The sequence below is a fragment of the Neoarius graeffei genome, chromosome 8 (genome assembly GCF_027579695.1).
Source record: "Neoarius graeffei isolate fNeoGra1 chromosome 8, fNeoGra1.pri, whole genome shotgun sequence".
NCBI lineage: Eukaryota > Metazoa > Chordata > Actinopteri > Siluriformes > Ariidae > Neoarius > Neoarius graeffei.
Window position 1 is genome coordinate 11,522,333 of NC_083576.1, and position 15,364 is coordinate 11,537,696.

Here is a 15,364-nt window from a genome sequence, read left to right on the forward strand (position 1 = left end):
GCCTCGCTCAGTACTTTCAAGACCTCGGTCACGGCATTTCACGATATGGACCTCCCAGCTGGTAAATAACATATATATTTATTTTCCAACATTTCTGGCTTATGTTTGATATCGCATTCTAAATTTCAGTGTACAGCTGTGCACAAACTTTTCATCTTCGGCTGAAAATGGAGATGGTGCTTTTCTGAGCAATTGGTGGCTCTTAAAAGAGCCATTTACAGCCATGGACCATGCCACAGGTTGCCAAGGGACAGCTCGGTCTGCAGAGAAACAGGAAACAAATGTTTCCTTGACATAGCTGTCCTCCCACATGGAGTTGTTGCTGCCCACTCGGGTGACTTCCTTTTGGTAAGCAGCTTCTTCGTCTCAAGGTGATGGTATGGGCATCATCGTAGTGCTCACGGTCCTCCTCAGGAATTTATGCAGGACACACGTAGTCTTCACCCAGGTGTCCATTTAGGCTGGGGATGATCCCAGTAACTCGTATGTGTGTATATTGAGCTCTTAAAATACCAAAGGTATTCTCAACACTCAGCCTTGCCTGTTGTGCCAGCCTGTAGTTAAAAACGCTCTGCCTGCCAGAGAGATTTCTTCCTGGAAAAGCCTGCATGAGGTGTCGCCACCACATGTGGCTATGGTCCCAGATATTCTGCACCTGCACATTCCAGCACAATTAATCGAGTCACCTTGTAATGATGGAACAATTCCATTGCAAGTTCCACCAATGGAAAAATTCAGAGGTGATGCTTTGCCAGTCCTCAATGGTGGGGACTGGCATGAACTCCTGCACCAAGGCATCCCATATGGCCCTGGTGACCTCACCAGCCATTCCTGCCACGGTGCTGACTCGTCCATGATAGCTGGAAGCTACGTATAGTGCTGTATGAATCACCAGTGGCCAAGAATCTGCAAAATAATAAATTAGTTGGCAAAATGCACAAGCAAAGATAGTGTCAGCAAGCCATTATACACTAAAATACATTTTCAGACCAATTAAAATACAAAAACAAAATTACAACACCATTTAAAACAAATGCAAAGGTACTCATCGTAAAATTGTGAGACGATTAGCCAGGCAAGTGGAGCACCTATACTTGGTGTCCTTCATGGCCCCATTTTTGACAGTCAGCGGTCAAACTGGCACCTGTCCAGCCTGAAGTACCTCTCACACCTGCCATCATCCAGACGCAGCTCCTGCACCAGCTGATGATATTCCTTGAGCTGCTGACTGGCTTCAAGGATCCAGTGAACCCACGATTTACAACATCTTTGCCGCACCAAATGCAGCTACTTCTCCATGATCCATAGTGGCATTCAGGGCTTTCCCCCAAAGCGCGGATACACGGTGCTCCGCCACGTTATCACTTGCACACCAAAAAAAAAATTCAATACTATAAATTGAACAATGCAGAGTATTTTCCACATCTAAATATCTCCTATAGAGGCTTTGCACCATCACGTGACCCCATAGCAACGGTAACTACGCCACCATGACGGGGCACGCTTTTAGTGATTCATTCAGCCAAGTTAGTTGTTACTGATCAGAAAGGGAAGATTTTGCTGTGTTTTCGGATGTGCAAATCATTTTGAACGAAACAAAGCCATCAGATTTTTTTAATTACCAAATGTAATTAATCATCAGAAGAAAAAATGGAGAAATTTATTTATTCTAAATGTAGAAGGGAAAATGGGGGGGCATTCATCGGGACTCTGTGTTGAACAGGGAGGTCAGAAACCGTATGGTATGCTTGTGTAACCCAGGTCACCCATTTAAGGATATAACTAAATGCTGAGCGAGACTAGGCCTGAGCTCGTTAAGTAAAAGGTTTACCCCTTATATCTGAAAGTTATTCTAATTTTGTTACGTCTCACTAATTTACAGTAAGGACCACCACACTGTTTTAGAAAAGCCAAAACCTTTACAGGTATTAATTTACAAAGGGACAAAATGAAAAACTGTTATAAGGTAAATAAGAATTTTTCCCAAACGCAAAATAAAAATAAAATACAGGGTCTCTTTAAACAGTGTACGTCAGGTTCTAGGAACTCTGATTTTATACCCTATAAACCAAAACTAAAATAAATTGTCCCTGGTCTCAATTTCAATTAACTTCAATAAACTCAAAATTCACCTGTGGGCCCACACACACACACACACTCACTTCAAATAACCCCAAACTCCGTTGCAGGCCTGTGCCGAAGCTCGGGTGCGGTGAGACCTAAAACTTTTTGGTCACTTCACTCAAATAAGAGCATAAACTAAGAAGCACATGCAATGTCAAGTCAGTAATGTACTCACAAATCCAAATGAGGGACAAAGGGGATAGCAGAGGATAGTTAATGGCGACCACAGAGGCCGATGGCAGTCACAGTCCACAATGCAGTCCGCATGCAGCAACGAAGTCCAGGAAAAAAAACAGCAGGGTCCATCCACCAGCAAAACTCATCTCAATCTTGTTTTCACAGCGTCCGTCTCCTTTAATGGCACAAAAGCGAATTGAGCCACAATATCCTCGAGCTATATCATTCAGTTATACCCGAACGCCAGGTCATACTTAGCGCTAGCATATTTTAGCATCGGGAAAACAGCAGACATGGAATATTGCGTTAGCATAGCAGGTATCCAAACGCATCTTTTCAACTACAACATGAAGTTACAGCTCAAACTAAAAATGTACATTATATTTACCTTCTGTAGGTCACAGAAAAGCATATCACACTCAGGACCACGGGTAGTCGTCCTCGATGATAATTCTCAATGTTTCCCACAACACCTTCGCTTCCTTCAGGACTCCGAATGAAAACGCTCCCTCACTCTCCTGTTCAACTATGCTTGAACCACAGCGTGAATTTCCCGCCCCGTTCCAACATAACTGCATGAATTGAATTGGCTGAGCACTTGCTTACTTGCTTCTGACCAATGACAACGCAGAAATCAAATGACTGACATACAACTTAAAGGAGAAGTTAGATTTCACAGTAATTGCACTCGTGCTCAAATCAATTTCTCGTCTTTTATATAAAAGACCTTTTTAACCATTTATTTATTTATTTATTTATTATTTATTTTTTCTGTAAGTAGCGTAACTTATTAAATCGTACATATATTTATGTTTTATCCAAAACATTTTTTTCTAACCTAAATATTATGAACTCTTTTTAACAAAACTAATATGCATATACTAATTTTTATGAACTGACTTTTAAATGTTACACAGGGTTACACTTGACATTATAAATGTGATCAGAAGTGCAATGCTATTTATCGGCGATGTTTTTGCACTGGAACGCTTGTTTTTAAATGGGAATCCAATTCACCAGCCCAAAACAACACTGATTTGACCCACAGCAATTAGCCACTAAATTTCAACCAGGACCAGGAACATGGTGAATGTAGGCTACACACAAATTAACATTAATGTTAATGAAAGACAATGTAATCATAATTGTTCACTATTTTCCTTCTCCAATCAATTTCTTATCTTCACATATTTAAGAGGTTTCATGACGTGAACTGGTCACTCAGCACAAAGATGTGTTTGCTATGTGGCCATTTTAAATAAAGTTTGCAAGACGAAGCATTCTGAATAAATTTGTAGCTGCCGATTTAATCTACGTAACGGAGTGATCACGAACTTCAGCAGCGTCATTGGCAGGACAGCCAGAGGGACTTTTGACGCATGGCCTAATGGATTGAGAAGCAGCTTTGGGACCGAAAGGTCGCCAGTTCAATTCCCTGGACCAGCAGGAATGGCTGAAGTGCCCTTGAGCAAGGCACCTAAAGGTTAGAGAAGCAGCTTTGGGACTGAAAGGTCACCAATTCAATTCCCTGGACCAGCAGGAATGGCTGAAGTACCCTTGAGCAAGGTACCTAAAGGTTAGAGAAGCAGCTTTGGGACCGAAAGGTTGCCAGTTCTATTCCCTAGACGAGCAGGAATGGCTGAAGTACCCTTGAGCAAGGCACCTAAAGGTTAGAGAAGCAGCTTTGGGACCAAAAGGTTGCCGGTTCGATTCCCTGGACCAGCAGGAATGGCTGAAGTGGCCTTGAGCAAGGCACCTAAAGGTTAGAGAAGCAGCTTTGGGACTGAAAGGTCACCAATTCAATTCCCTAGACCAGCAGGAATGGCTGAAGTACCCTTGAGCAAGGTACCTAAAGGTTAGAGAAGGTTAGAGAAGCAGCTTTGGGACCAAAAGGTTGCCAGTTCGATTCCCTGGACCAGCAAGAATGGCTGAAGTACCCTTGAGCAAGGCACCTAAAGGTTAGAGAAGCAGCTTTGGGACTGAAAGGTCACCAATTCAATTCCCTGGACCAGCAGGAATGGCTGAAGTACCCTTGAGCAAGGTACCTAAAGGTTAGAGAAGCAACTTTGGGACTGAAAGGTCACCAATTCAATTCCCTGGACCAGCAGGAATGGCTGAAGTACCCTTGAGCAAGGTACCTAAAGGTTAGAGAAGCAGCTTTGGGACTGAAAGGTCACCAATTCCCTGGACCAGCAGGAATGATTGAAGTACCCTTGAGCAAGGTACCTAAAGGTTAGAGAAGCAGCTTTGGGACCGAAAGGTCGCCAGTTCGATTCCCTGGACCAGCAGGAATGGCTGAAGTACCCTTGAGCAAGGTACCTAAAGGTTAGAGAAGCAGCTTTGGGACCGAAAGGTCGCCAGTTCGATTCCCTGGACCAGCAGGAATGGCTGAAGTACCCTTGAGCAAGGTACCTAAAGGTTAGAGAAGCAGCTTTGGGACCAAAAGGTTGCCGGTTCGATTCCCTGGACCAGCAGGAATGGCTGAAGTGCCCTTGAGCAAGGTACCTAAAGGTTAGAGAGGCAGCTTTGGGACTGAAAGGTCACCAATTCAATTCCCTGGACCAGCAGGAATGGCTGAAGTGCCCTTGAGCAAGGCACCTAACCCCCAACTGCTCCCCAGGCTGCTCTGGATAAGAGCAGTTGTACGTCGCTTTGCATAAGAGCATCTGCTAAATGCCTCTAATGTAATGCTTTAATGACGTTTGGTGTGTACGTGGAGTTAAACGCAAATAAAAGGAAAATGTGGGATGTTTAAAATATGTTTGTTTTTTGGTTTTCATTTCTTTTGTCTCTGGGGACTTTTGATTTTCCAGGAAATTCATGAATAATATACAGAATATTACAAGATCAAGATCATATTATTTCGGCTCTGTGTCTAACAAATGTGTGTACATGAGGAAAAATGCATATTAAGGGACAAATTAAATTCTAAATTGCAGAGTTTTCTCAACAGCTTTGCTATTAAATATGTCTAAAAAGTAAAAAGGGCTCCAAATTATTTCCATGACACGTTTTTAAGAAAGTGACTTCTCACTGTCTTGAAAACCTGTCTTCATTTTGGACCTGTTTACGCAGACCGATCAACTCTCCGCTGGTGTTCTGTGAAATTGTGGCTGTTGTTGACCAGACACTCTGTTCACAGGCACGAATTCTCCACAGTCCCTGAAGAAGATTCTGTCTCTGTCTGAGGAAGCCGCTGAGAGACACAGGAAGCAGACGGAAGATGCCGTGTCCAGCACTTCGTCTCCTCCTACATCTCCTCGCAGCTCCCCAAAGAAAGGTAATGAGTCAGTATTGGTTGTTAGTGTGTTAACAATTTATTGAAGCCATGGGGAAGGTTAGAGGAGCAGCTTTGGGACCAGAAGGTTGCTGGTTTGATTCCCTGGACCAGCAGAAATGGCTGAAGTGCCCTTGAGCAAGGCACCTAACCCCTGACTGCTCCCCAGGCTGCTGCGGGTATGTTGTATGTTGGTCTGGATGAGAGCGTCTGCTAAATGCCTGGAATGTAAAGTAACAAATATTTGATTGAAATATATGGCAACAGATCAATTCTGTTTTCAAATACTACTTTCTTTAGTAACAAGTATGCGACATTTTGAAATAAAGTGGTTTAGTGTACTCATACTTCTGGACCTTTGGGTGGTGTGTGTGTGTGAGATCTGTGGTATTGTCGCCCCAATGGTGGCAGCTCAGTGATATACACACAACACAGCACATTGGTTTCAGTATTCTGCACACATGTAGCACCCCCTGGTGGTCACATGGTACCATGACTCAGATGGATTGCTTACTCGAACGTTCTGCCATCTTGTGGCAAAACATCCAAAAGCAAGATGCTAGAATATTCTGTATTCTTTAAAGGGATCCTTCAACTAAACTATGCTTTGGTTGCTTTTTTTTCCCCCGTCATGATTTGGGAAGCCGAAGTGGAGCTTTATTTTACACTCGAAAAAAGCTTAAGTAACTAATATAATGATTATATGAAATAAAATACACAATGGTAACATTGTGTTTAAAGCAACGGTTCGAGCAATTTGTTTTCTCGCTTACACTAAATGCAATTAAATAGCCAAGCTATATTTGGTGTCTCAGACGTGGCTTAAATGTGAAGGTGGTATTTTCTGCAAAAAGTTGATTTTGTTAAACTAAAATACTGTTGTTCCGCTGTGATTTGTAAATAGAAAACGAATTGTATTATTATTATTATTATTAGGCTGCCTAATCTTTTAGTTTTTCCTCACTCTGATTGTGTTGAGACAACAGAGGGCACAGTAACGTAAAATAACAGGAATACAAGTGACTTCATTCTAGGCGGAAGTAGCACAACTCTAATGCCACCAAAACACACACATACACAAAAAAAGATTTAAAAAAATGATTGACTACAAATAGATTTAACAAGAAATCAGAGCTCGCTCTCTTTTTACAGACTGCTGAAAGATCAAGAAAAGAAAATGAATGTTGTAGAAATGTTCAAAAAAGTTTATTAAGGCCTATTTATGATTTTTTTTTTTTAATAAAAGGAATATTTTAGTTAATGAGCTGTTATATTTTACTCCAGCCTTTACAAATGTGGGTAAATAATTATTGTTGGTTATTCAGAAAATCAAACTTTTTTTTTTTTTTTTTAATTTAACAAAATTAATATTCAAGTTGATAAAGAATAGGGAAATAAATGTTGGGGGATTTTTTGGTCATAACATTTTCTTGATTTTTTTTTTTCAGAAATATCATGGGAAAATTGAATTGTGAACCCAATATCATGAATCGAATCGTGAATTGGGTGAATCATTATTATATGCCTAATTGTAAATGTAATTTTGAGGCGAGTCTGATTTACAGTGCCTTCCACAATTATTGGCATCCCTTGTAAAGATTAGCAAAAAGGGTTAGGGGGGAAAAAAATTCTACCTTGTCATAAAGTAGCTTCATCTCACACTGGAAAAAAACGAGGAAAATTCCAACCTTTAATTGAAATCAGTTTATTCAGACAAAAATAAATCCCTCATCAAGAAATAACTATTTTCAACAAATTGTTGTTCCTTCAGACCAGAGAACACTGTTCCAGTCAAAGTTGTTGTAACGTTTCACAAACATCAGGCGCTTATATTTGTGGTTAACTGATAGAAAAGGCTTTTTTCTGGCAGACCTTCCAAATAATCTGTTGCCATGGAGGTGGAGCCTGATGGTGATTTTAGAGACTTGGAAACCACGTGATTTTACAATTTGTTGTAATTCACCAACAGTGATCCTTGGATTTTTTTTTTCTTTTGCCTCTCTTACCCTCCTCCTCACTGTACGTAGGAGCAAAATAAACTTGGGTCCTCTTCCAGGCGAGTTTGTAACAATTCCAGTTGGTGTCCACTATTATTATTATTATTATTATTATTATTATTGCCCGAACAGTAGAAATGGACATTTTCAGGTGAGTAGCTATTTTTTCATAACCATCTCCTGACTTACACTACCGTTCAAAAGTTTGGGGTCACTTTGTAATGTCCTTATTTTTGAAAGAAAAGCACTGTTCTTTTCAATGAAGATCACTTTAAACTAATCAGAAATCCACTCTATACATTGCTAATGTGGTAAATGACTATTCTAGCTGCAAATGTTTGGTTTTTGGTGCAATATCTCCATAGGTGTATAGAGGCCCATTTCCAGCAACTCTCACTCCAGTGTTCTAATGGTACAATGTGTTTGCTCATTGCCTCAGAAGGCTAATGGATGATTAGAAAACCCTTGTACAATCATGTTAGCACAGCTGAAAACAGTTGAGCTCTTTAGAGAAGCTATAAAACTGACCTTCCTTTGAGCAGATTGAGTTTCTGGAGCATCACATTTGTGGGGTCAATTAAATGCTCAAAATGGCCAGAAAAATGTCTTGACTATATTTTCTATTCATTTTACAACTTATGGTGGTAAATAAAAGTGTGACTTTTCATGGAAAACACAAAATTGTCTGGGTGACCCCAAACTTTTGAACGGTAGTGTATGAAGCTCGACACACTTCTCCCTCATTTGGTTTGTGTGTCTCTTCTCTTTCCCATGTTGATTGTTGAGGGAATTTGTCCTCTGTGTCACCTCATATTTGTTCCCCAGTTAATCAGGAAGTCATGGATTACAGCTTGAAAGTTCCTACACACTCCAATCAACTAAAAAATACTGTACCATTTAAATGGGAAACATGCTTCAGTTACTACATTGTGCTCACTATCCTTTCCAGGTGCGCCAATAATAGTGGCGCATGTGGTTTTTGTTGAAAATATATTTCTTGATGAGGGATTTGTTTTTCTCTGAATAAATTTTTTCAATTAAAGGTTGGATTTTTCTCATTTTTTTTCAGCGTGAGATGACGCGACTTCGCCAAATTGTGGATTTTTTTATGCCTCTGCCACCTTAAAGGAACAGTCCACCATATTTCCATAATGAAATATGCTCTTATCTGAATTGAGACAAGCTGCTCCGTACCTATCCGAGCTTTGCGCGACCTCCCAGTCAGTCAGACGCAGTCAGACGCGCTGTCACTCCTGTTAGCAATGTAGCTAGGCTCAGTATGGCCAATGGTATTTTTTGGGGCTGTAGTTAGATGCGACCAAACCCTTCCGCGTTTTTCCTGTTTACATAGGTTTATATGACCAGTGACATGAAAAAAGTTCAGTTACACAAATTGAAACGTAGCGATTTTCTATGCTATGGAAAGTGCGCACTATAATGACAGGCGTACTAACACCTGCGCGCTTCGGCAGCGCATTGATACGGAGCTCAGATATCAATGCGCTGTCGAAGCGCGCAGAAGGTGTTAGTACGCCTGTCATTATAGTGCGCACTTTCCATAGCATAGAAAATCGCTACGTTTCAATTTGTGTAACTGAACTTTTTTCATGTCACTGGTCTTATAAACCTATGTAAACAGGAAAAACGCGGAAGGGTTTGGTCGCATCTAACTACAGCCCCAAAAAATACCATTGGCCATACTGAGCCTAGCTACATTGCTAACAGGAGTGACAGCGCGTCTGACTGACTGGGAGGTCACGCAAAGCTCGGATAGGTACGGAGCAGCTCGTCTCAATTCAGATAAGAGCATATTTCATTATGGAAGTACAGTGGACTGTTCCTTTAAGGTGCAGGAGGCATTATGTTTTCGGGTTGTCCGTGCGTGCGTGCGTGCCTTGTGAACACGATATCTCAAAGGCTGATGAAAGGAATTTCACCAAACTTTCACCATTTGTGTGCTTTGGGACAAACATGAACTGATTAGATTTTGAGATCAAAAGGTCTAAGGCCAAGGTCACTGTGAGGTCAAATGTCTGTCCAAAAACCTTGTGAACACAGTATCTCCAAGGCTAATACAAGTAATTTCACCAGGTCAAGATTACTGTGAGGTCAAATGTCCATCCCCAAATCACAACTTAATAAGGCGTGTAGTCTACCGGGCGGAGGCATCCCCATCGGCGCCGTTGGCGTCGAGTTCTATCTAGTTTCTAACCCTTTATACTAATCCTTACAAAGAGTGCCAATAATTTTGGAGGGCACTGTAGACAGACATCTTGCGTAATGCGAAACTGGTGGTGGTGGTGGTTGTTGTTGTTACCTTCGCTTTCCCCTTACTTGTAAGCATCCTGCCCAAAACAGAAAGAGAAGCATTTGTAGCCTGTGATATTTGGGTGGAGGTATGAGTTCCTGCTGCATTCAGAGATCAGCACAAGACTGTGCCATTGAGGAAACTTGATGCTTTATTGATCCATCTACTTCCGAGCACAATCCGGTTTGGTACCAAGGGACTCGGCTGACTTTCTGAATCACAGTCTGGTGATGGTGCTGCATCATTTTTGCTTTGATTGTGAATCTGATTAGAGGGGGAAATGATCTTGGGTAGAACATATCTTGTACAGCATCCAACCAAAAGGTGTTGTTTTTTTTTTCTTTTTTTTATGCCTATAGAAGACATACATGTTTGTGCTAACTACGGTAGGGGTGATTTACTGGCTTTTTTCACCTTATACAGCAGGAAATGCGTTTCCAACCAGATTTTCTGCTTTGTGTTGCTCATCATTCATCAATAGTTAAATCATTAATAACAAAGTACAAATGTTCAGTCAATAGAGCATTTAAAAGTGTATTTCTGCGAGCCTGCAAATACCGAGTCTGAGGTTTCTTATTTGTTGTGCAGGTTTAGGAAGAGCGAGTGATAACCTGTCAGACTCGGGCCACAGTGAGCTCTCGTCTCGCTCCAGCCTGGTCAGCACTTCATCTCTGGACATGGGCCAGGACGAGCGGCGTCTCCGTTACGGACACGGGGTCAGCGATGGTCATACCGGTGGTCATGGAGGTCACCGGCTTGAGCGTAGAGCCACAGCTGACCCGGACCAGTACAGCCTTGGGTGAGCAGAACTCAAAAGAGCTTAATGAAAATTTTCCCCCCTTGAAATGCAAACTTGTGCACGTAAATGTATTTTTGTTATGAATAACATCACATAATTGACTTCCCCACCAGCTCGTACTCATCAGTGCAGGACTGGCGTGGCATGTACGCTGGCACGGCCATGCCGTCCTCGCCGAGTTCAGAGGAGTTAAGTCAGGAGCAGGGCGACCGCGTGTCCTTGGACGCTGCAGACTCTGGACGAGGCAGCTGGACTTCCTGTTCGAGCGGCTCACACGACAGCATCCAGGCCATGCAGCAGGGCCGGAGCTGGGAGGCGCTGGCTGAGGGGGCGGGGCTATGGGCCGGCCGAGGCAGCTGGGCGTCGACCTCATCATGCTCGTCCTCGTCAGCAGCGTGCTGGGGAGATGAGTCCGAGGGAGACACGGGAACTATCAAGCGGAGAGGGGGTAAAGACGTGGGCACCGACCCTGACACCTGCAGCATCACGTCTACAGGATCGGAGGAGTCGAAACAGCAGAGCCGTCGGCCGTCTCCCATCACCGCCGGCACGACCAAGACCAGCCTGCGTAAGACACGCACTCGCTTCATGCTTTCATGGCATCAATTCCAGTGGCGTTGTTATGATTATACAGTTCATCAGCCAAGATATGTTTACTGTCCAAAATTTTACCATCAACCACATGTCGAAGTCACACACTCACTTATAATGATGTGTAGTTGTTTATTATCTGATCAAATTGTTTACATGGTTTCTGACATGCTATTATTGATAAGTCAGTGTTGTAGTCGAGTCACTAAACCTCGAGTCTGAGTCCAGTCTCATGTGTTCAAGTCCAAGTCATTACCACTTGACGGTGTCTGTTTGTTTTAGCGCCATTAGCATTAGTTTGTTCCTGAACGTGACGTATGAACAGGTGAATGTGCTTCTCTTTATCAGGGAGTGTGAAGTATTCTGTCAGAGACGGTTGGGAGACGGATGTAAGTGCAGAAGGTGTGTTTATTAATACAAATGAAGAGGGTAAACAATCCAGAACGGCAGGCAAAATCGTAAAACAGTGAAACAGGCAACAGGTCGAGCGAGACACAAACAGGCTATCGTAGACTCGGCAGAATCAAAAACGAGAAACAGGAAATCAGGAAACCAAACAAGGAAATAAGGCTTGGTAATGTCAGCAACGCAACTCAATACTTCGCAAAGTAAGTGTGTTTTCGCAGTTTTTATATAGGCACGCTAATTGCGCCTTAATCCTGTGCAGGTGCGAGCCGTTTATGGCACGCGCGCGAGAGTCCGCTTGGCTGCGCGCTGTCCAGAGCGCGCCTGAGAGTCTATCTGATGCAGGCGCGCAGGTGTGACACTCTTGCACGAAATTAGTACAGAATTAATGTAGATATAAATATCTTATGCCAAATTATTATGCCATGTTACAAAAAATAAAGAAAATATCCAAGTCCTCGTCTCCAATTTACGAGTCCTAATGCAGTTAATGCACGAGTCCAAGACCAAGTCATCAATGCTCAAGTCCAAGTCGAGTCACGAGTCCTTAAAGTTAGGGCACGAGTCGGACTTGAGTACCACAAGCCTGATAACAGTTGACAAATAGAGGTCACATGACATTAAAAAAAAAACAGTCACACAGCACGGGGCTTGGCTTGAAGTTTGAAGGCGGAGTTGGATGTCAGAAGGGATTCAGATGATGATGATGATAATGATCATGTAGTACCTTAATTTATGAAAAATATAATAATATGGACAAATGGTATTAATGGTTTTATTGGGAGCATCTGATGATTGAAGCATTCATTAAGCAAAGCTCATGACAAATATGGCCATTGCATATTCCCTGCACACTAATACTGTGTATTTATACACACATAATATTGATAATTATAAAAATTATTAACTCCTAAAATCCTCGTTTTGTTTTATTTCTGTGGTATCAGCCACTCAGCACTTTGTCTTCCGTTTTCCTCGCAGCACGTAAAGATGGGCGATACCGTGATCCCCCTCCCACTCCTCCAGGCTACACGGCTCTGTCCATCTCGGAGGTGACAGAGGGGACGACGCACGCAACCAGGAAGCCTCCAGACTACACCACGGCGCTACAGCGCTCCCGCCTCGTTACACACTCGCCTAAACCAGGGACCGAGCGTGAGGGAGAGGAAGAGGAGGAAGAGGTAGAGGAGGAGGGTGAGTGCTTATCTCCCAAACTCAGAGATCAGAGGAGGAGGGGTCACACAGCAGTGGCCCCCAGGCCATGAGTCACACACACCACCCTGGCAGGCAGGTAAAACAAACCAAACGTCAGCTCACCCACACACACACACAAGTTTACTCACTCAGATATATTTAACAAAAAAACCTGCACCGCATGCAAGAAAGCACACCCTGTTTGCCCCGCCTACCAACCAACCAGCCACCAATCACCAACCAGCATGTCTTGTAGTGCATGTCAGGCCATGGGGAAGACCTGCCAATGCTGTGGTGGCAACATCCTCCCATCACTTCCTCCTTTTTATATTATATATATGTGTGTGTGTGCATGTGTGTGCTTGCAAGGAGAACAGATTTATCACCTGGAATTGAATTTATTTGCGTATTTATGTGTTTACATTGATATTAGATTTAGGAATATGATTCGTCATGAGCTGAGATGTTCTTAGATTTAGATAGAAGAATAAATTGGCACTAGAGCTAGTTGTTTATGTCTAGTTCAGATTGGCTTGTTTGACACCCATGAAGGAAAAATCAGTGTGTGTGTGTGAAGAAGACATGCATGTAGTCCAAGCCACTACCAAAAACTGTTTAAATGTCATTTGTCAATATAAAAACTTTAACAAAAACTCAATCAATGATTTCATACCTTTTTTATTTTTAATTGAGACTCACTACTTGAGAGATACATTTTACTTGAAACTTTATTTCTGTCTTCTCTAAACACCATCATATATTTCCTTCAAATGGCAACATGTGCACTAACGCAAAGCTGCATCTCAAATGGTGGACTATGTTTATGATATATATTAGTGCTGTCAAGCGATTAAAATATTTAATCGCGATTAATGTTGCGACTGTCATAGTTAACTCGCGATTAATCGCAATTTAATCGCAGATTTTTGTCACATGAAAAACCATTGTAATTCTCTTATCAGCATAAAAAAGTGAACGGGCTTGCTCACTGTTCGAACTACGGGGGTACTCGGGGGATCCGAGATCCCCTGAAACAGACATGAGATCCCTTGAAAACATGATTTGGGAAATGTTGGGGGGTCTCTAAAATATTGGCAAAATGATGTTTATTGACATAGCAATCGTGTGTAACGGGAAGCATTTGCATATCCGAAGTGAGCGCGCGATGGAGAGCCGCGCTCTGAGACAAGCGCAAGCACCCCCCCCCGGCATAGTTTGAACACTGGTTGTACCAATGTTTTTTTTTATTGCAGAGCATAACACGTCTTGTCACAGCCACTGCAAAGTCGGGCTGGAGCCGCCGATGGGAAAACGAAACCTAAGCCGAGCACCGTGGCTCTTCGGGGGAGGGCAGAGGACTCTGGCTGTGCGGGGCGTGGCATTACAGTCTAGCTGCTATCGTTTTTCTAAGCAAAGTCTCTGTTCCAAGTTCCTGGCAGTTTCAAAAGCTTATGAAAAACCTACATCATGTCACAGAGCGTTAATCTCGCGATAAAAAAATTATCGCCGTTAAAATTGAGTCAAGTTAACGCGTTAATAACGCGACATTTTTGACAGCACTTTTTTATATATATATATATATATATATATATATATATATATATATATATATATGTATATATATATATGTCAGTTACGGTCTCATATCAAATATTCACACTCTGATCTAAACATAATAGAGATAACAAATTAGAAATGACCCGTGTCGTTGACCCACTGTATTTAAAGGCCAATTTATGCTGACAACCCAGTCAGCGATACTCCTAGCGATTTCGCAACTTCGCGCCCCCTTGCATTGTGGCGGTGAATAACATCGCGCACGCCTATTACTCCCCGCTCAACGATAAATTACAACTGTCTGCGAAAAGCTATCTGCGAAAGCCTTGTTGCAAGAGCATGCACAGGCCCTAAGTCGTCACCAAAGAAAGCTTGACCCTTGCTCCTAATTTGCATATCTAATATTAATTTGCATATGCTGTTTGTTAGCCAGGATAAAATAAAATTGTGCTGGGTCTGATGTAGGGCTGCGTACCGGTACTGTACCATGAAAATCGATTCGGTACAGGTCCAAAATACCAGATCATGAAGTACCGGTACTGTACCGATATAAATTTACACCAAGTATCTGCTTATTTTGTGACTGAAGATGCGTAAATCCTACCACAAAGACGAAAATTTAGCACTGGAAAAGACGTAAAATGCCGCGCTGAAACTTGAAATCAGAGCCATCTTTGATTTGAGATCCTCTCGCCACAGTCTCACGAGACATTGCGAGAGCTTGGCTGATCCAGCGTTCTGATTGGTCAAAAAGACTCAAAAGCCGGTCAGCCATTTTTCCTTTGCTGGCATTGGCGGCCTTTGTTGCTTTGTGTAATTTTGCCGCGTAAGTTAAAGGCCGCGGACTGCGCGTAGTCTGTAGTACTCTAGTGTAGTCACTTCTCGCTGTGAGACAACTTATGACTTTTTGTCCCAAGTTAACTATAGGGTGACTG

General features: G+C 42.4%; 1 protein-coding gene across 7 annotated transcripts in view; it reads left to right on the top strand.

Annotated features, from left to right (window-relative positions):
• The window catches only part of rapgef2b (Rap guanine nucleotide exchange factor 2b), a 306,645-nt gene that overhangs the window by 282,683 nt on the left and 8,598 nt on the right, over nt 1-15,364 (top strand). For 4 of the 7 annotated variants that reach the window (XM_060927285.1, XM_060927288.1, XM_060927287.1 and 1 more), the window contains 4 exons: nt 5,444-5,581; nt 10,472-10,682; nt 10,796-11,250; nt 12,660-12,969. In XM_060927285.1, coding sequence (XP_060783268.1) covers nt 5,444-5,581; nt 10,472-10,682; nt 10,796-11,250; nt 12,660-12,943 — 1,088 coding nt within the window. In that variant the 3' untranslated portion in view covers nt 12,944-12,969. Of the gene's footprint in view, nt 1-5,443; nt 5,582-7,605; nt 8,101-10,471; nt 10,683-10,795; nt 11,251-12,659; nt 12,970-15,364 lie in introns of those variants that run through there. The other 3 variants (XM_060927286.1, XM_060927290.1, XM_060927292.1) reach the window with 3 other exon arrangements.